This window comes from Poecile atricapillus, chromosome 7, assembly GCF_030490865.1.
Source record: "Poecile atricapillus isolate bPoeAtr1 chromosome 7, bPoeAtr1.hap1, whole genome shotgun sequence".
Classification (NCBI taxonomy): domain Eukaryota; kingdom Metazoa; phylum Chordata; class Aves; order Passeriformes; family Paridae; genus Poecile; species Poecile atricapillus.
In genome coordinates this window covers 22564596-22586210 of record NC_081255.1, presented here as the reverse complement: position 1 = coordinate 22586210, position 21615 = coordinate 22564596, and the positions used below count along the sequence as shown (strand labels likewise).

The 21615-nt window shown below is 38.3% G+C and overlaps 1 protein-coding gene and 1 long non-coding RNA gene across 2 annotated transcripts in view; one reads left to right on the top strand and one right to left on the bottom strand.

Moving 5' to 3' along the window:
• Positions 1-1620: 1620 nt before the first annotated feature.
• Positions 1621-21615, bottom strand: part of LOC131580871 (uncharacterized) — a 71543-nt gene continuing 51548 nt past the window's right edge. Inside the window, exon 3 of the long non-coding RNA XR_009277974.1 lies at positions 1621-1739. This is a non-coding gene — a long non-coding RNA (uncharacterized LOC131580871). The remainder of the gene's footprint in view (positions 1740-21615) is intronic.
• AK5 (adenylate kinase 5) overlaps positions 5048-21615 on the top strand; it is an 83149-nt gene continuing 66581 nt past the window's right edge. Inside the window, exons 1-5 of the mRNA XM_058842571.1 lie at positions 5048-5424; positions 7133-7319; positions 8306-8473; positions 13945-14114; positions 14234-14347. Coding sequence (XP_058698554.1) covers positions 5365-5424; positions 7133-7319; positions 8306-8473; positions 13945-14114; positions 14234-14347 — 699 coding nt within the window. The 5' untranslated portion in view covers positions 5048-5364. The remainder of the gene's footprint in view (positions 5425-7132; positions 7320-8305; positions 8474-13944; positions 14115-14233; positions 14348-21615) is intronic.

Below are 21615 nucleotides of genomic sequence, written 5' to 3'. Positions count from 1 at the left end.
AATGAAACATCCTCCAGTAGAACTGTAGTCAAGTAAGTTTTATAAATAGTAGTCACTAAAAATAACTGAGTAAATCTGCATATTTGGATAAGTTGTATTGGAGTTTTAAAACAGCTGGAAAGGACAGGAAAGGGACAAACTGGAAAGGGACTCTAAGAACTCTTGAAATATTTACATTCTGGGAATATGCTAGACCAGTACTTTCTAAGGGTGGTGGCAAACGGAATTAGAGCCCTGGCCATCTAACATAGAACTTAGTGAAAAAACGTAACTGGTAAGAACGTACTGGAATATAGCTTATATGAAATTTAATTAATGCCAGTTTCTGAAAAAAGATCATCTCAGATCTGTGCACAAATACCTGTTCAAGAAGGTTCCTTTTGGCTGATTTTTTATTGCTGCAAGATATTTTCTTTAAGAAGCCTGAGTGAATCAAAATTAATGTGTATATATATTTAATGACTAATTCACTGGCCTCAAAAGTGAAGCATAAATGGGAAATACTGAGTTTCTGTTTTGGTCCTGTAGAAATTGTGTTTTGGCCATGTGCTGTATAATATTTGCATTGATTACCAAAACCAAAGAAAATCACTGGTAGGTGGCAGGTAACAAAGACTGGGGCAGTGGGAGCTCCCAGTGGGGACAGTTCACTGGTGCTGAGCATGCCGGTTTCTTGGTAAACTGGATGCAAGCAAATATAGGAAGTCATACATCAAAGAATAAAGTGCAGGTGTTGATGCTCCAGCGGAGGAACCTGTAAGAGAAAACATTAGAAAGCAGAAGTGCTGGGAATCTGCCAGGTAGCCAGCCCAGGATGAGCCCTGCTGCAACACCACAGCAGGGCACAAATGCAGTGTCAGTGGGAAAACAACAGAATGAGGGCAAGTGAGGGTGTCACAGGCAGGCTGGAAGAGCGGAGCAATGTCTCTCTCCTTTTTGATGCCTCTACATGTCACTCCAGATGCATGTAGATAAACTGGAGAGTTCAGAAAAGGGTCACAAGAATGATTATACTGTAATTGGAAAATAAAAAGTACAGCTATTTAGTTTATCATAACGAAGAGAGATTTGATCATATCATTTCTTTAAAATGTTTTTTCCTCAGCAGATTGAAATATGCATCATCAAACTTTTAAGTGGCACGATCTTCCTTCTTCCCTCCCATGTTTTATTCATCTTGGTGTCCTCAAAATTTACATAAAATGTTAATTCTGGGACTTACCAAAATCTAGATCCAGAAATCAGATTTTTCTTGGTTGATTTTTCACTACTTTTCAATTAGCGATTTAATTCACTTAAGTAACATGTTCAGGTACCAGAAGGAAAGAAAAAAAGGTCTATCAGAGTGGAAAAAGAAGGTGGGGGAAACATCAGGTTTAAAAAAAAACATTAATTCTGTAGCAAAAGAGTTCAGAAAGAGATTTCTCATAAAAATGAAAAGATCATTTTAACAAACTTAGATTAATTTATACCACACTAAATGCAATATGGGGCTGCAAGTCAGTTCCAAATTTACATTAAAATGCATACCATTTCTGGATCAGAAGCATATATTTCAGCACATTCTATTAAAAAGGCTGCATATAATTGGTTTACTTACAGAATCTACAAATTCAAACTGTCCACAGATCAGCCTGTGTAAGCACATCAGTCCAAGGCCATTGGTTCTGATTTAATAAACATGTCTAGCAGAGCAGCAACTTGTGTGACAAATCCAGCCACTAGTGTTTGAACAGGCACTAGGAAAAAAAAAAAAAACAAAAAACAAAACACATTTATAAAATACTAGGGTATTCTGAACTGATTTTTGAAAACACAGAACCTAATTAAGGTTTGACTGAAGGCTATGGGTGTTGTGTAATTAGTTTAACCAAGAAGAATAAAAGGCCCAGAACACCATATCCCAGCTGATCCCTGAAAATACTGATTCATCTTAGTGCAGCTTCATGCAGCTCCTGGAGGAAACAAGAAGAATGAGCATGGAATCTGCCCAACCGTATAGGATCCATAGGAAATTTTCTAGATGAATTTTCAGAAATGTTATCATTTTGATATCAAAATTTTGTTCTTTCTATTGTATCTTCTTGCCTTCCAGAAGAGGTAGGAAATAAACAAATTGATCCTTCTGCCTCACCCAGTACCCTAAAGAACTGCCTGCACCTTCAGGAATGGGCAGTGTCCCGAAGCTCAAATGAATTCCCATTCCCTTGAGCATTTTTACGTCCTGTGTTATTTTCTAAGGCAGTACGACCACTTCACTCCCACCTGCACTCTTGATCAGACACACAACAAAGAGCTCACCTTCGAACATCCCCCGTTATGTTACCTGAACAACAAACAACCCAGCATTTTGTGCCACTTTGGCTCATCTCTGCTTAATCCTTCACTGCCAATGTTCTTCAGAGCCTTTGAGAAGCTTCCACCAGCAACCTTGCTTCAATAAGGGGATTCTTCTGACAGCAAATGCATAAAAAATTGCTTCTAGAAGGAGGTACTGTATTATTAGATCCAAAAATATCCTTTCCAGGTACATTTCACACATTCAGTCTGATAGATTAAGTCTGATAGATTTCCTAAATGGCTGTATTTGTTCTGAGGTGGTAATTTCTGCAGCACAGAATTTGATTTTGTGCAACAAAACAACATTTTGAACAATAATGAAGATGTGCATAATAATAATGCATAATTTTATAGCAGGACTGTTATTTCTGTTATTTTATTTTCTGTTAGCATTATCTAACTGAGCAAAATGCCAGGAAGCCTACAGTAAGAAAACAACAAGGACAAGACTTTACACAAACATATTTCACATTCCTGAGGAAGATGCCATGGAAAGCATATGAAAGGAAGTATTTTCTCTTGCCAAACCAGGACACTGGATGAGATACTTATTTACCCATAAATGTTGAGTATATAAAAATATATATTCTGAAAGCCTATAAATGAAATTTATCCAAGACAATGATAATACAGATGATTTTTTTTTTGTATCAAGAAACAAATTTAAAAAACTCCCCCCACAAAATGCCAAAACCACAGCTCTGTGTTCCTAAATAGAATGGCATCTTCTATTAGCCCTCCTTAGCAAAGACCTTATTTTAAGAAAATATCTATTTAATTTAATTCAATCTTCCTTTTGTCAACCTTCATTTAAGGTCTTTTAAAAGCAATTATGTCTCATATCTTTTTATTAGGACATTGGAGCGTATTCATTTTACTCAATCAAAATTAAGGCACTGTGCTTTTCAATTAATTTACATTTAGATGTATTAAAATTTTAGCAGAAGAAAGTAGGGTTAAAGCCACATTCAGATTTTATGGGAGGATGAGGAAAACTGCAGAATGCTGATAAAACTTCCGTGAAGACCAGTGTCTTCCTTGAACATATTGGAAGTGTCAATTCAGTGACTGCAGCTTCTCTAAGTAGACACCACTGGATTCACAGAAACTGGATCTGGAAAGGCACTTAAGCCAAACTGCAAAGACACTTCAGCTGTGATTTCCCAGGAGCTTTGCCCTGAAACAGGTTTGCCCAGAGAGCTGTGTGCTCCAACCCTGGAAGTGTCCAACATGAGGCTGGATGAGGCCCTGATCTTTTGAGCAGCATCCCTGTCCATGGCAGGGAGTCAGAACTAGAAAGTTTCTAAGGCCCCTTCCAACCCAAACCATTCTATGATTCTATGGGCCATCCAACAGTCAATTGCTGTGAAGGGATTTTAGTTGCTGCCCTTTATGTGGTGGGAATATTTGGATGACTTGGAAAACCAACCAGTCCAATTTGTCATTGAAGATCATGGGACTGCCTTCTGGGCAGCATTTAGCTGTTCATGGAATGAATAAGGACTGAAAGCTTCTCTGGGAGAAGGGAAAGTGTCTACATTCAAAGCTGGAGGCTGGGCTGAGGAAAATGAGGGCAGTTCAATTACAGAAACAGCAAAACAAGGAACACGGCTGAGAGAGAGAAGCTTGTCAAACTGATATTGATCCACAAATCATTTACAAATGGGAGAAGCTTCTTAAAAGACACCTGAGAAGACCTATCCATTTTCCTATCTATCTGAAAAATGGAGATGTACATACAGAAAGCAATTGCTCAGTGTTGTTTGTAAGCTTGCAGTTATGTAACCTATTTGTTTTAGGGTGTGCATCAGTGCAACTACAAGGATATTCTGTTAGAAAAGATAATAAAGTTAAAAACTAATTGGAAAATCAGACTTGATATAGGACACTTCAGCAACCAAAATACTCTGACTTCCAGTGTGCCACAGAGTATCACAGAAGCTACCCACTACTTAACACTTCCCAGAATACATCTAGAATAATGCATTTGGTTTGGGGCTGCCCAGTAAAAGAGATGTTAACAAACTGGAGTGAATTTGATCCCTGTATGGGTCACTCACAAGTTGGACTTGATATATTCTGTGATTCTGAGTTGACTGGACAGCCACATAGTTGGTAAGGGATGGAGAGCACTTGTTCTAGAAGATGAGCAGAGGGAGCTGGGCTTGTTCGTCCTTGTGGCAGGCTTAGAAGGTACATAATAGCAGCTCTCTAAGGCTTGACAGGAGACAATCAAGAAAATAGAGCCAGGCTCTTCACAATGGTGGACAAGGAACAAATTGAGACATGGGAGGTGATAACTGAATAGGAGAAAACCCTTCTTCATGTCGAGACCAGACAAGCATGGGTTGCCCAGAGAGGCTCTGCAGTCACCACCCTTGGAAGGTCTTGCAAGATGAGACTGAATAAAGCCCTGAGCAACCTGGTCCGATCTCAAGAGCTGCCCTTGCCGTGAGCAGAAGCCTAGACCAGAGATCATTTCAGATCTCTTCCTGTGACTCGCCGATCACGGATGCTCTAGACCGATCGTAGTTCGTGGCTTTTTGCCAGCCCAAAGTGTACGAAACATCTCGCTCCTCAAGACGCGCAAACACCGTGCCAAGGGCAGAGACCGCGTTACAGCGGGAGGCTTCCAGCACCTCCGCTCTACACCGGTGCCCAGCCCTTCCCACCGCCGCTGCCCGCGCATCCGGGGGAGCCGGTCCGCTCGCTGCCGGGGCAGCCTGCCCGCGGCTCGGCGCCAGGCACAGCCCCTCACCGCCTCCGCTCGGCGTCTCACCGCAGGCACCCCCGAAACTTTCCCCGGCAGCCTGCGCACGCTCTCGCTCCCCGCCGAGGGAAACGTGCTCCCTGTCGCTCCCTCCGTGCCGCGGGCACGGGGAGGCGGGCGGCTGCCTCCCTCCCTCCGCCCGCCCGCCCGCGGAAGCCTCGCCGAGGCTCCCGCATTGCATCGCCGCGCCGAGCCGAGCGCGGGGCTCGGGCTGCCCACCCGCCCCGCCGGCGCCCCCGGCCCCGGCTGGCGGAATGAGCGCCGGCGAGGCGAAGGAGTATCTGGCCCGCAGGGAGATCCCGCAGCTTTTCGAGGTAGGCGAGGCGCTGGGGGGAGGCGTTTTCCGCCCCGTCGGGGGATGCTCCGCGCTGGGACCCCGCGGCGGGCAGGGCTGAAGGTGGCTGGAAGGACGGAGCAGCCGGAGGCTGCGGCTCGCGTAGCCTGCGCGGGGAGCGGCGCCGCGGAGCGCCGGCCGCCAGCCCGGGCCGGGCGGGAGCCGGCGGCGAGGGGCCGGGGCAGCGCTGCCCGCCGCCCACCTGCGGAGCCCCCGCGGCCGCGCCCCTCCGGCCGCTGCGGCCGCCGGCGGGGAGCGAACTTGGCTGTCCTCAGGGCAAAGGAGCGCCGAGGAATGCGGGCGAGGGGCATCTTTCATCGGTCGGGGGGAAGAAAAAAGCCGCAACTGTTTAGTGAGGTTTTGTTTAGGTTCCTACAAGTTACCTGCTGCTAATGGCTGATAATTACTTTTCTGTGCAATGTGGATTTTCCCCCCCTCCGGATCAGACACCCTGTCATCTGTACATAACACGCACACATACGTATTTTCCCTCGTCTGTGTTGAAGCTAGACGTTTTTCTATATATTTGAAAATTGCAGGACACGGAGCATGCTAATGTTTTAATTACACAGTTGGAATGTGAATGGTTTAACAATAGATGCAGACAAAACTGGTTTTCCATTGAGCCTCAAAGCTTGGGCTAGTTAATTTTAAAAATTGGTGCATATCTTCTGCAAAAATACACTGTTAGTTGTTGTGATCGGTTAAGTACTATAGTAAGGGCACAGATGCATAGAAATTATATCCTGTTTTATAAGCTCAAATGTTTGTAAATACCAATTACTATATAAACTGTAGATAACAACTGATCAAATCCTGAATTGGAGCTATTTATGTTTACTATTGATACCAACTATGACCTTCAAGTTTATTCACACAAAAATTAGGAAAAGCAAAAAGAACAGAAATCATCCTGAAAGACATGTATTGTTAAGGGAAGGTTGGATGCAGCAGTCTCGTGGAGAGGTGAGATGATGACTTAAGTATCACTTTGTCAAGGAAATGTGTCAGAAGAGGGCCTGGCAGTCTTTCTTTCACACCCCCCACAATGCTCATGAGTAAGATGAGTAAAGAATTAATACTGTAGAGAAAGGGTTTCTAATGGCTCAGAATTTGTGATCAATTAAATCAGGAAGCACCTATGAATTTTGGGGTTGTGGGGGTTTTTTTGCCCAATACAAATCAAGATGATATTTGAGTATTTCTCGTGATTTAAAAAAATCCTCATTTCATTGCTTGAGTAAGTGTTGACAAGAATATGGATGAGATACTTGTGGCTGCAGTGGTCTTTCAGGAAAAGACACATTTTAGTGATGTCAAAGACTACAAAGAATATGTAAATTTTGGGGCTCTCTAGCTTGCACATTGCACTGTGTATGCTTGCCAGTGACAGTTCTAAGAAAAATGTAGAGGGTTTTCTTTTGCCATTTTCAGGTTTTATTTCAATGCATACAGACAACAATAAAGATATAGCCACGAGCTTCCTTTCCAAGTAATTTTTATGACATTGGCAAACCAAAATAATTTGATTTTTTGCAGGCCTCACTTTTATGCATTGGCTTGCAATAGAGAGTCTGAATATCAAGGAATGTGGTGCTTCTCTGTACAAAGTAAAAGACAAAGTAAAGGTGCTTGTTTTCCCCTGGCATCTATCATCATAGCCTATTATTTCTGATCTTACATTTCAGAGTCTGTTAAATGGATTAATGTGTTACAAACCCGATGACCCGATTGAGTATTTGGAAAGCTGTTTGCAGAAAGTAAAAGAGCTTGGAGGGCCGGAAAAAGTGAAATGGGACACTTTTGTCAGCCCAGAAAAGAAGACCCTTCCTCCACTCAATGGAGGACAATCCCGGAGGTCTTTTTTCAGGAATGGTACTGTATTAAATTTTAAAGACATTCTATTTCTTCAACTGTGTGTGATTTTACATCTACTACTGAATTATTTTACATGTTTCTATAGCAGATTATGCCTCATTCTGATTATCTGTAGGCAAAGGAGTCAAGAATTCTGTTTCCTTGCTTTTTTGCATTTGTTTTTCTCCTGCCGTAATGGACGCTAGGCAGGAGAGGAAATTGTGATCATTTTTCAGCCAAATCATGGATGTTTGCTGTGTAAATATTTAACATATCAGTGGAGAGATTTCTTGTATCCTACCTAAAACAATTGCAAAGATAGGGGCAGATCTGATACAGTGAACTTGGCTTGTGTTTTCCGTTGGTCCTTGTGGATGACATACACACCAACTTCAGTGCAGTTACACTACGTGGATTTTCTACTTTACATTGGTACTGTGTGCTAATTTACTAGATAAAATGTAAATTATAAACTCTTAGAAAAAAGTGTATCGCATAAAATCTAAGCAGATGTCATGCCAATACCTGTAATTATTTTATTTGTAATGTTAACAAAGAGTAATTAGCTCATCTTTCAGTTGCCATAGTTATTTTTCTTGCCATCCAACATTTCATTAAAATAATCAGCAAGAATACTGTCTCTGTCTCTGTGTACAACATGTATCACTAAAAGAGTCCTGCTTAATAGTAGAGGTTATCTGCACAATATAAAGCTTTTCTTCTCAGAGGCCCCTGCTGAACTCTGGGTGCTATGGGCAGATGTTCACAGAAAACCTGACGTGCTTGCAAAGAAACACCCGAGAAAACTGACTGTGTGGTTGTGATTTAATAAATCCGTTCATTAAATAGAGGCCAAAAATACTTAATGTAGCAACAGCAAACACAATGTAAAATTATGAGATATTTATACCTTATGCATGATACTTATTTAAATCTGTGTACAGAACAGATTTTGAGTTTTCTGTCTATTTCCACTATTCTCAGTTTATCTTACTGTTTTACAGTGATGCCTGATAACTCTAACTTCCCATACCGACGCTACGACCGACTGCCTCCAATCCAACAGTTTTCCATAGAAAGTGACACTGACCTTTCTGAAACTGCTGAGCTAATTGAGGAGTACGATGTGTTTGACCCTGCAAGACCTCGACCAAAAATTATCCTTGTCATAGGTATGATGGCAGTCATTTTGACAAGATTTTATCTCTGCTACTTTGCCTTTTGATTTGTACTGCAAGTACATTGAATGCTTATATGAATTTAAATACAATTTTTCCATCTGCCATAGCAAGTGGTACAGGCCAGTTAAGAATGTGAAATTGTTAGTGCTGGGAATGGCATCCCAACTGTAAGAATTTCAGGGGTCGCAGAAAGCACCTGCACTCATGTTCTGTAGACTGGATGCCTCTTAGCAGCTGGAGAGCTCATGATTTGCTTATGAGCACATCTGCCAGTTTGATTTCATCTTATCTGAGCCTGGTTCATGCATTTCAAGGCAGCAGCACCATGTGAATCAAGGTTCTCTTTCAAAGCATGCTCAGGATTGAACTAAAACACTCAGGTATACACAGAGCTGATCACAAAAAGGGGTATTTTAAAATACTGTGTAAGCCAGCTCAAAAAGGAGATAGGGAACTGTTGTCTTCTATGCTTAGACCCTTGTCAAATGACTGGTATGTCCAGCTGGAGTGAAAATACAGGGTCATTAGTTCATTGCATTGGTTAAGTTCATTCCCAGGTCTATTTGGCAAATGAATCCTGTTCCAACTTCACAGAGAGTAAGCACTCAGTTCACATTAGTTAATTGTGTTCTCTCCCAGAGTTCTCTTTTGTGAGCTGTTTAGTGTTCTTTCTAAGCAGCTCATACTTTCCAGCCTTGGACAAGTATAGGTTATTAAAAATAGCTGCAGGTTAAGTGTAAATCAATATTTTTTTCTGTTATTGAATTTCTTTGCATCAGTTTCCTCATAGTCGTCTTTAGAAATTTTACCACCAGGCTAAATTATCTGATTCTCTGAATGGCTTAAAGAGTTACAGCACAGGTGCCAGGTGACGGAGAATTACATTTTTAGTCTATAAAGCTTTATTCATATTAAAGAGAGATATTTCTTCCATAACAGAGAATATATGTAGTATAGTAAAAGGGAACAGAAATGTCTTCTCTGCACTACAGAGTGGAATCTCTAGGAACAGCATGTCCTCTAGGCTCTGCATCCAGCAGTTCTCAGAAACGAGATATTGGAATAGATTGAAAACAGAAGACCAGGCATATTTTAAGTGTCTGTGGTATGCCAAAGCAATTGCTCAAAGCATTTGAATTCTCCTAATATTTTGTTTCAGGATTACAGACTTCAACATGCAAATCTCTCTCTGTATTGCTGAAATGTGAAGATTGCCATTAGATGGAGAAATAACACATACCTTTACTTCATCTTAATTAATTATCTACCCTTCCTTTTCATAAAGGAGAATAACTGGCTCCTTTTCAGTGACCACAGAAGGCTCTTAATGCATCGAAATCTATGTAGCTCAATTGCAGCAGAGTGATGAATGAAGGTTTGATTTAAGTGAGATAAAGAGAGCTTGGCTTTCACCTCTGGAACTGGAGTGCGGGTGTATTTGAAGTGAAATCCTTAACCACCAGCAGGCAGTGAACAGAGCATGGATTTTACAGAGCTTTTCTTTTCTCTCATTTATATAGGGAATGTTGTAAACATTCCACAAAGGCTATTTCAGGTTTATATTCCCACTGAGTTTCTCTGAATCTATTACAGTGTGATCTGATAGAAACACAATACTATATGTAGCTTAGCAGCTATTGTCCATTTTTGTACAGTATCAAGACAATTTCTCCCAAATTCAACTTTCTATTGAGAAAGCACACAAAAAAAACATGTTGGAAAGAGTAACTGAATAAAAGAGAAAAAAAAAATAAAAGTACACTGTTCATTTCAAGAGATATTACATACAAAAAATGTGTTGCATATTTTCAGTTTGCATAAAATGCCAACAAAAAAAAACTCAGTTAAGTAATATATTTCTGTCTAATTAGTGATAACCAATCATCCTGCCTTGCTCAGATGGTGCTGGTCCCAGTCACTGCTAGGGACTGAAATGAAGTTAAAGACCTGTCTTCTGCTTCACATATTTGGTGAACTTTTCTTTATTAATGCATTAGCCCAAGAGCTTTTTAATGCTTCCATAAAGGTTTTTACAACTTCTTTGCTTTATGAAATCTATCATCCTTATAATGAACCAGGTAGCTCCAGGGCTAAAGAGAACTCACTTATAAAGGTGGGGGCTTTGTTCTTTTTCTGGGTTTGCAGAAAAAACCTCTGGTGAAAGATAAAGCTATAAAGCTACATAGTGAGTTTATGACTGGATTTTAGAAAAATCAGATGGAACCAGCCAGGAGGGCACACATCAGAATCACTGGAAAAATTAAGTTTCTAAGGCATTATAACACTACAGTAAATGAGATTGTGTTTAAATATGTGCTTCCTAATACACGTTTAAGAAAAAAATTTGTACTGTTAATATAGCTTGCATTTAGAGATCTTAAAATATTAATTATCTGCTGTCATTAGCATGTTAGTTGAGTATGTTTTTAAGCTGCACTTTCTTAATATTTATTACTTAATATTAAAAAGAATACACTTTCCTTTTGAGATCAAAGTGTAAGGGCTAGATGAAATACAGTGCTGTCAGCAGACAGCTGCCTACTGATTTGTTAAATCTAGTCCACAGTTAGATTTTAAAGTCAAAAGTGTTTTCAGAAATTTTATTATTAGATTAATTTATTCTGAATTTACAACAATATATGCAAAATTGAAATAACAAACAAAATTAGATTAAAACGACTGCTTTAGTAACACTTTTTGGGCACACAAATCTTTACTTGAAACCTGTTAGCAAACATAATTTTAGACGCAACAAGTGTTCCTGAGTCTAGACATCTTCAAGAAATATGTAAAATAATCACTCTTTCCCTGAGTAATCTATCTCAGAATAAGTAAAAAGAACAAAAATCAAAAGTGATTTGATTTTCCTTTCTTGTGAACAGCTTGTCAGTGTGATTTATCAGAGTCAGGAATGGATACATAGTTATGATCTGCTGTAGAAAGTAATTTTGTCCTATCACTTTTCCCTTATTTTGTTACCTGAATGTTTCCCCTCAGATTGTAAACAGATAACACCATCTTGATATTATATGTTTGGATTGATTTGGATTATGTGTTTGGGATGTGTTTGGGTTGATAAAAACAAAATGTGTGGGAAGTTTATGAATATTAAATCAAATATTTATTAGCTATTTTCTGATTGCAATTCAGATTGAAAGAAGTGCTGAAATACACTTTTTTGGTTTGTTTTGTTCTTTGTTTTCTCTTTTCTGACAAAGCAAAGCTCTTCCTAACAGGAGTGTGAAGTCTATCTACTAGTTTCAAACAGGTTTTTTCCAGCTATTTTATGCTTTTACAGACTGATGTTCTATCAAGTATCAGTTCTGGTTTTCTGGCACCTTTTGTATCTCTGTTGGAACACAAGCACTATTTTCCTTGTTTCCAATGTCTCCAATTTTCTGCACATTACCTATGTTTTGCATTTTTATTGTTGCTGGGTGCAATATAATGTTTCAAACTTGTAAGGTTTGGTGAAATGCATTTGTCATGGGAAGGCTGAGCATGAAAGCGAGCAGGGGGAACTGGAGCAGAAGTGCTTTATAGCCACTTCAGTGAAGAATATGATTCCTACGGTGTCAGATGCTAGTGTACCTACAGAAGGGGAACATTCTTTATTCTAACAAAGAGGATAAGTAGCTAAGCTGTCTATAAGAGTCCAAGCTGAAAAAACTAAGCCCATCTAGATCACCTGGAATTACTGAAATGGAAGAGATGTAGAACCTAACGCAGTCTGCTGAAAGAAGAGAGAAACTTATGTCTTTTTATGACAGAAACACCAAGGGAACTGAATGAGAGAAAAAGATTTTCCAGTTGTGATCTTACTGTGTAAGACACAGTTTTTCTTTCATTTTTTCACATGTGTGTTTTATGAACATCTGTAGCTGTGTTGTCTAGTTGGACATTATAGACAAATGCTTGTAGAAACATTATTTAAACTAATCGGATAACGATAAATTTTATTTTTTTTTTTTCCCCAGGGGCATAATTAAACCGTGGGCAGGGTATGGGAACATGATGACAATAGGCACATTTCTCTGTGCATTCTCTTGAAATGGCTCCTGGTCTGAGTTCCAAAGGGCAGGTGCAGCATCAGCATCGCAGCATCGGGGCACAGAGAGCTCCAAGTGACTGCGGGTGACACTGAAAGCTCTGTGCCGGTGATACTGAGGTGCAGGTGGGAGCCTGGTTACACAGAGTGCCCTAAGTGTACAAATACTGTAAAGCTTATCCTGCAGCCAGAACTGTCCTGATTATAAAAATGCTTAGCAGCTATTTATGGGAATAATACAGAGAATATAAAAAGAGTTACATGATTACTAACAAAAAGCTCAGTGCATTCTGATTTACTTTCATTGCATTTCTGTATTTTTAAAATTAATATAAAATGTATGTTTTTAATAAATCTGAATTCTTTTTCTGTTGAAATAAAATTCAGTGTTCTCACAAAGAATTCCACAAACTATAGCTACTAATTGTGACTTATTATCAAAACATTTGGTTTGGGTTTGCTTTGTTATATTCTTTAGCATCATACATTTTTCTATACATAAACATTTATTTTTATGAAAGCAATTCCTTGGTTTTACATATTGGATTCCAGATTCGCTGCTCATCACATCATAACATGGCCTTTTAGTTCATGGTCTGATTGTTTTACAGCTTTCTTGCTGCTGCTGCTGTCCAGCTCACCTTCCCTGTAGCTTTCCCTGCTATGTAACGCAGCTGTTCTCTGTATTTTGATACCCATTCAGCCTGTGCTATATGTACTGAAGAATCTCTTTATTCTTCAAGTTGTCTAGCAAGCTGAACCTAATTTCTTCTCTGTCAGATGCTTCAAGCATCAATACCAAAAGCTGGTATTACACGGTTCAATAAAAGTCCTTATACCAAATCACTATGGAAACATCTCAAATGATTTTTTTTTTCTATTTTTTTTTTCTTTTTTTTTTTTTTTTAATTTTTATTTTAAAATCAGGAAACATCAGACGCTCATGCAAGCATATTTAGGAGCAGATTTTATTAGTTCCATTTCATGACTAGTTCATTGATTTAACTGGCTTATTTAACTAAGTATGATTCTTTCTGACATGAATACACTTCAGACTATCTAGCTCTATCTCTAGATTCATAAAGTTTAAGAAGGGAATAGTTCATCTGTCTGCTCCTCTCCTGTTCATCAAGAAAAACTCCATTCCAGGAATGGCTTTAGAATGAGGTCAACCTCAAAGAGTACTTATTTTTATTTTGCAAGTGGATTTGTATTTTTTTTTTTTTAATTTAATTTTACAAACTGTTATGTTTATGATCCACTAGATGAAACACATGGTTGGGAACAGGTCATGCAACTGTGAGATTTACTCTAATAATGCTTGGAAAATTGGTGCCAATAGCAAAGATTTCACCTGTGATTGGGTACTTCTGATGAAAGGTTAATTTAATGTTTTGCTTATGATTCACACTAGGTGGCCCAGGAAGTGGTAAAGGAACACAGAGTTTGAAAATAGCAGAACGTTATGGATTTAATTATATATCAGTTGGTGAATTGTTAAGGAAGAAAATCCACAGCACAAGCAGCAATAGAAAATGGAGCCTAATTGCCAAAATAATTACTACTGGAGAACTGGCCCCTCAGGTACAGTGTTTCCTATGTTCATGTTTGCTTTCAAGGATTTATACATCTTGTAGTAATGTGCACCATCAAGAAAACTTCCTTTACGATGTTAAATAACTAAGTTATTTTCTCTGTGAAAGGAAACAACCATAACTGAGATAAAGCAGAGATTAATGCAGATCCCTGATGAAGAGGGGATAGTGATTGACGGATTTCCCAGAGATGTTGCCCAGGCAATCTCCTTTGAGGACCAAGTAAGATATTGTTTTTACTCTTCAAATAACTGACACATCTCTACAACAGTTAAGCTTGTTGAAATAATCAGTCAGATTCCAAGAAAGAGCATTTCTCTTTAAATCTTTGCAAGTACATAATTACAGGTTGACAAAAGATTTATATTATGTCCTGTTGTCTGAACACAGACTATTTTTAAAAAGACAGTGGGATAATAAAACCAAGAATCCAAGCCTCTTATCTCATAATGAAAGTTCACTCAAAATGAAGAAGAAAAACATGAAATCTAACTGTGAATATTTTCTGTATCTTAATGATTCAAAAAGTGGAAAAATATTATATTTTCGTATCTATTTGTTTAACATAATCTCCATTCAGAGAAACATATTTAAAGCACTGCATGTCTTCAAAGTGCTTTTAGTGTCAAGTTTATTACAGTGCATTGAAAAGATGAATAAAAAAAGGTTAAAACTATGCATGCTTTTCAAGTTTTTGTAAACCAGAAAGCATGCTTTTTTAAGAAAATAAGGTCATTTTGGTTATTCTAAACTATAATTCTAAGGTTTAGTCAGCTAAAACTGTATTCCTGAGTTCTATTGACATGTTGTTTTCACATGTGTATTTTAAACTAATCTAAAAATACTTTAATTCAGTGGAAAAACAAACAACTGACGTAATTTTCTGATCAAGTGCTGCTAACATAACAGTTATGGACACAAGAAGAGCTGTTTCAGAGCTGAATTCTTAGAGTGCCTTCACACAGAATGTTTCAAAGTCTTTCACAATTGCTGGTCTACTGCTGTTTCTGTACTCCGAATTATAAGTGACATTACCAAGGCAGAAGTAACAAAACAAGGCAGCTAATGAGGCATTTCATCAATGTGCTTTATAAGGTATTATTCTGGACAAAATTTAGAAAACTGAATTGAGGAAATTAAAGGAAACAGAAAAAATAGTTATTACAGGAAATAGCAGTGACTGCCAGCTCTATCTCCTTATAATTAACAAAAGGGAAGACTGACTGTTTTAGAAGTCAAACAGCAGAAATGTAGACTTAACAATCATTTCCTTGTGTCATCTTTTTGTCCAGTGTGATAGTGTGACTTAAGTACATTTCTTGGTAACATAATTTTATGCTGATGTTGTTTTTGATGGAAGAATGGGGGATATGAAACTGGAGGAAGTGATAGGAATGAAGTTATCCTACGCTCAGATTCTCATTCTACTAAGTAAAAACCTGTTAAATAGCACTTGATTATAGTGACAGAGAGTTTCCTTTTTCTCAGTCAATTGGGATTTGTAAATCATACTCCTCAAGGCCTGATTTTGCCTGAGAAATAGATCTCTAAGTCTCTGAAGAAGTCCAGGAGCACTTCATATAGGGACACCATTCAATCTTACCAGTTCTAAAAAAATACAGGAGAGAAGGAATCCCAGCCCTTTTTATAGGCTGTCTGTTCAGACTCCCCCATTTTCATCTTTCTTTGCAGCTGACCTGTAATATGAACACATCTGAAGCCGTGGAAATGAATGTACAAAAGCTATACATATTTCAACATTCAACCCTGTATCAACATCTCCAGTGAGATATATTCAGTGTTTTATTTTGGACATAGATTTTAAATAAATACATTTGCTGTTTCTTTAAAATTCTCTGTTTAGTAAGCCTTGATGCTACACACCTTGGTAGGAAGGTTTTGTGTTAAGGAAAAGGGAGTATCAGCAGTCACGGTACTGATCATCCTTCACAGGATGAGGCTCACAGGCACCCATGGCATGTCAGGTTATTTACATTAAGCATGTGAACATCATCCAGGCACTCAGAGATTCCTCAATAGCAAGTGCAATTGAGTTGTGGAGTAATTAACTGTTGCGATAATATGTCTAGGTCTGCAATTAGAGATAGTAGGGAGATTTCCAAAGATTTCTTTCTAGCACTGTGTAGAAGAATAGAATTCTTCTCATAAGCCAAAAGTGACAAAGTGAGAAATAACTAGTTGAAATTTCAGCAAAGAAAGTTTTGATTAAACAGTAAGGCAATTTTAATTATATCTACTGGATCAGCTAGCAATGGAACATGCTTTGAAGAAAATGGTGAAATCCCACAAAATGAAAGTTGTACACATGCCATATTCTTACAAGACATTCCCTGTAGAACACTGAGATCTGTGGATGAGAAGTTCTGAACAAGAATTAATTCTTATTGCTATCACTAACTTTGTCATGAGCAAATACTTATTCCCGCAGATGGTCCTTTTGAGACCATTGCACGATTATGTACCTGAAAACAGCAGAAAATTTTAGGTGATACATACAAATTCTTTATCATTGTTTACACAAACACAAATTTCAAGAATTTAGGTGGTAATACCAAAAATGAATTGTGGGGAGGAGTGGAAAAGGAGAAGGACAACAGAGGTGCCTGGTTTCTCTTGAAAGCTCATATAAAATCTAACTCTGCTGTGTTTGCAGTCATGTGCAACGTGTACTTTAATGTAACAAATTATTTATGCTAAATTAATTCTTCAGTCTTATGGCTTACCAAGCTTTTACTAAAACTTGACACTGGGCTTTCATAATCTCTTCATCTTGTGGAAAAATCAAATGAATACATGTATGTCTGAGCTGGACATTCTATTATAGAAATACATCATGATAACAACTGCTTGTTAAACTTTGCTTGTAATTGCTCTTGGTACTACCAGCACATTTTTATCTCTTTGACTAATCCAGAAGCTGAACTTTTCTCTGGGAAAAAAAATGTTATTTTTAGTAAACTAGTCAAAGCAAACCAACTTATGCTAACATTCCCATACATAGGTATAGCTAAAAGATGATGATTTCTTCCTTATTATGTTGCCAGACTCTCGTGTGGACAGTAAGTTCTCAACATGTTGCTAGGCAGAATTGTATTAAAACATGTTGCATCTCAGTGACTAAAATGCCTAAAATAAAGCAATGTATCATTTGCAGCACACACAGTATTTCTCTTTCTGCTCAGATCTAGAAATCAGAAGTAACAAACAGTGCTTCCATGCAGTAATGTCAATCTGGAACCAGTGCATTAGAAAGCACTTTACACATCAGAGGAATTTTGTATTTGAACTTAAGCTTTCCTCCCCTTCTTTTCTATTGAGTTTCGTTAATAACACTGCTCCTGTCATCCATATCTTCTGAGCAGCAAAGAAGTTTTTTAAGCCAGCATCAGTGATGTTTTCAGAGTTTCAGCAGTGCCTACCAGCCAGCACCACATTGGCCATTCTGGTCACTTACACCAGCTTCATTTCTTAATGCTCAGCTTCTCATCGCAGCCTTCTTGCAGCCTGGAAGAACTCAGCCATGAGCGCTGCAGTATTCTTTATCTCAGTTTTCTTTGAACTTTTTAACCAAGTTGAAATAAGTCCTGTATTTTTCTCTTTGAAAACTGAGTTTAATAAGTAAACTCCTCTTATTGGAACTCTGGGATTGTTGCCAAGTCCTGACCCTCTCATTTCTTATTTCCCGAGAACAGAGTCGATACTGCCAATACTTTTGATAGGGGTACTTTTAATAAAGCTATGAAGTTTCAAGCAGTCATAGTTGTAGGGAAAAAAATGAAATAATGAATTTTAATGTCTTAAAATCAAGCAGGACTTCCAGTTTATATATTCCTTTTAAATATATGATAATTCCTATATTTTGCTCAGTTTGAACTCCTTCTGCATAGCACTGCAGATTTAATACTGATGTATTTAGACTTTCAGTTTGAGCCTAGGCATAAAGCAATCCTAAACCACAAATTTCTTAGGTATCCATGATCTCTGCTGAGTGCAAATAGCAGAAAGGTGTTTAGGTTTCAAGGACATATTTGAAAATGCCAAGGAGAAAATGGTTTATTTGCCATTAACCTGTCATCCTGAAATTCAGCCAGTCACCTGCAGTCCCAGCATGCTGAAACATGTTAAATATCTTCCTCTCCTGCAATGCTATAATAAAATGCCTCTGACTGATGTATTGAACTCCAATGGCTTGTGAAGAAATTGCAGTTTGACTTTCTGTGTAATCTTTCACATGATTTTTATCTTTCCCAGGAGAAACAATTAACTGTATTTTACAGTTAATTTCCGTTACTGCTTTGGTTTGGTTTTTTCCACCACTTTCAGTCATTCATGTGTAACTTTCCTTCTTTGCTAATATCAATAGAGTAAGTACAGATGTAGTTTGCTTAAAATATATTAACTGTAACTTTTTTTACTAGTGAAATAAATGTATAACAGGTATTAGAATCAATGGCTATTCATTAATGAATGTAATTAAATTGCTTGATAAAAGAGGATAACTGTTTTTGTAGAAATTATAAAAAAATATATAATTTTTGTCTTCTATAGCCTGAGTGACAAAATTATATTTGAGTAAAACCTTAATTTAAATAACAAACAGATGCAATAAATTTTAGCTGATTATTTGTTTAAAATGCTCTTAGGAATATTCATAAATGCACTACACCTGCAAAGAATAACTATTCATCTTGACTGTAATTTGAGTTAATTTTTAACTCTCAGGTATATTCCTTAGGAAATTTATTACGAGAATAATTGTGATAAAGTAGAACTAACTGTGTAGGTGGCACAATATAGGATGGTGAGAAATGCCTGGGTATTTCAGCGGCTGAGGACAGCAGCACTGTTCCTCCAAGGCTGATACTCAGATCTCCAAGCAGGAGCGATGCCTGCAGTGCCCTGCAGGTTTGACACAGCTGTCTGAGGGTCTGACAGCCAAAGCTCTGCAAAGAGCTTCTCACAGAAATCCTGCTGTCCCTGGCCAAGAGTGTGGCCCCCAGAGCAACCTGGGAGGTGAATGCAACCTTGTTGTGAAGCTTCTTATGGGGAAAGAACCTGTTTTTTGCAAAAGGTTTTTGTTCTGGTAAAGATATTTTTTTTTCTGTATCATGGCAAATGTGTCTTCTTTATTTCCTCTTCCCCTATACTTCTATCTTCCTTCTCCCTGATCTCTACTTCACTGATCCAGGTACAGTCCCCTACTGAATATGTAGCCAGAGATCTGTATGAGAGTGGGAGGACTACCACATGAGCAGTCTGCTTTGCTGTGGTTCCTTTTGTTCACTGTCTTTTCCCTGTGAATTTTGCATTGCTCTCTTTAAGCCAAGCCTGACTGGGAGGCCTGTGGAATGGTCTTAGCACTATCCTCTTCTCCCCTGGAAGCTGGAGCACTCTCCAGAGAAAGACAAGCAGTGGTTCCATTTTCTGCTGGGTAAGCACCCTAGGCCTCAGGTTTCCAGATTTTCTGGGCAAAGGTTCCTCTCTGCTAGTCAGAGTAGGCAAAGGAGAGCTCATCTATTGCTGGTCCTCAGGACAGGACCTGATGTTCTGAATTCAGAGTGGATGGAGGTGCCTGCTGAGCAGTTCTGAAGCAGAGGTCTGCTCAGCCCTTTCTCTGTATTGTTAGCATTAGTGTTAACAGGGATTTTTATTAGTTGGCTGCCTGACACAGGTGAAAAGCTGAATCACTTGTTCCTGAAGTTCACCAGTCTGCCTAATGACATACTCTAGGCAATTTGCTGGAAACTTATTTTCTGGGCTGTGTAAATATGGTTCAAAAGAAGCTACCAGAAAAAGATTCTATCAGCAGGATTCATTCTTTGACAACATGATTCATGATTTTGCATTTCTAAACCAAGAAAAAACTAATAACCCAGCAAAGATGGAACTATAAAAAGCAAATAAGTAATTACAAGGGAGAGCACACATACAAAGGACATAAACCAGCTTGCTAGTAACCTTTACCAACAAGAATAAAATGCACTGTTAAATTAATGGCAATTGTTCATGAGCTGTCAGCTTTCTCAGGAGTAGAACATACCAGAAATTAAGAAACAGAGCATTTTCATCTTTTGCTTAATGAGGAATAACGAGAGAGAGTGTAATCATCTAATTTCTAGCAAACAACCACACTATTCTCACTAACAAGAGGAGATGTAGAAAATATCCCCAGAGAAAAGAGAGCATCTCTCCACCATACTGCTTAATGTCAATAACACCATCAACTTGCATTGAATTACTCTCAATTTACTCCTCATTCCAGTTTAGGAAGGAGATTCAGACTCAAAGAGAGTAGGATTTACTTACTAGTAAATATTACTCTAAAAAATAAGAAGATGTACCCACCAGTTTTATTCTGAGTTGATGCCATATGCTCTTCATCTCATTTAAAATGAATAACTAGAAACCTGTTGGTTCCCATAGGCAAAGATTCTCCCTTCTTCCTTCTTCCAGTCAGTAAGTAGTCAATTTCCCTTTTCTGAGCCCCACAGTCCTACCTCACATGCACTGCTGGACATGAATAAAACCCTCTGCCTTGAGCACAGGATGTGTGTACTGGGGGAAATCAGCATGAAGGAATCCAGCTCTTCTGTCTGTGTTGGTTCTGTACAACTTTTCTACAAGTCGAGTCTCAGAACAAAACTTATTCCCTAGCCATAAAACTCAACAATACTTAGTTGTGAGTTTGAAAAAAGGCTTTCTTTTCAAATGAGTCATAAAAACCATTCTCCTTTGATAGAAAAAAAGCAATTTATACTCACAATTACATAGCAGAATAGATATGTTTCTAGAGAAGTAACCCCAGATGCCCATATATTCACACTACCCTGTTACATTGTAGCTAAAAGTATTTATGAGCATGTTTTGCAGGCAGGTACAGTTGAATAAAGTGGAAGCAAAGTGATTTGTGTAAATAGGAATGAAATATCAATAGCATTTCAAGGTGTATCCTGAAGGCTGTAAATGCATGTAGGAGAAATAATGACATTAAGTGCTATTAGGTCTGTATGCCTATGCATACAGGAGAGATGTTACCCTTTTGTGCACCTTGTGTTTATTTTATAAATGGTTTTCAGCTACTTTCTGATGGTAAAGATGAGTATTCTACAAGTAAAAGTTGAATTCATAGAGACATCACGTAATCAGATTCTGTTTTGAATTCCTACCTCAGATATGCTTGAATTACTTTTTTTTTACACTTCAAAAAATCTCTCACAAAATGCTTCATTTGAAACTAGGTTTCTTGAAACGAGAATTTTAAAGCATTGTTTTCACTGACATTTTATTTCTGTGAGTGAAATATATGTCAGATTAAAAAACCCAAAGTGTCAGAAAAAAGGTAGTCGTAATACCTGTGATTCTAATAATGTCTTTTGTATTATTACTGTTGTAAAAAAATTGAGAACAGTACTCAGATTCTGTAGAGAACTTTCAGTTTTCAAAAGCAAAAGGAGACAATTAAACCTAAT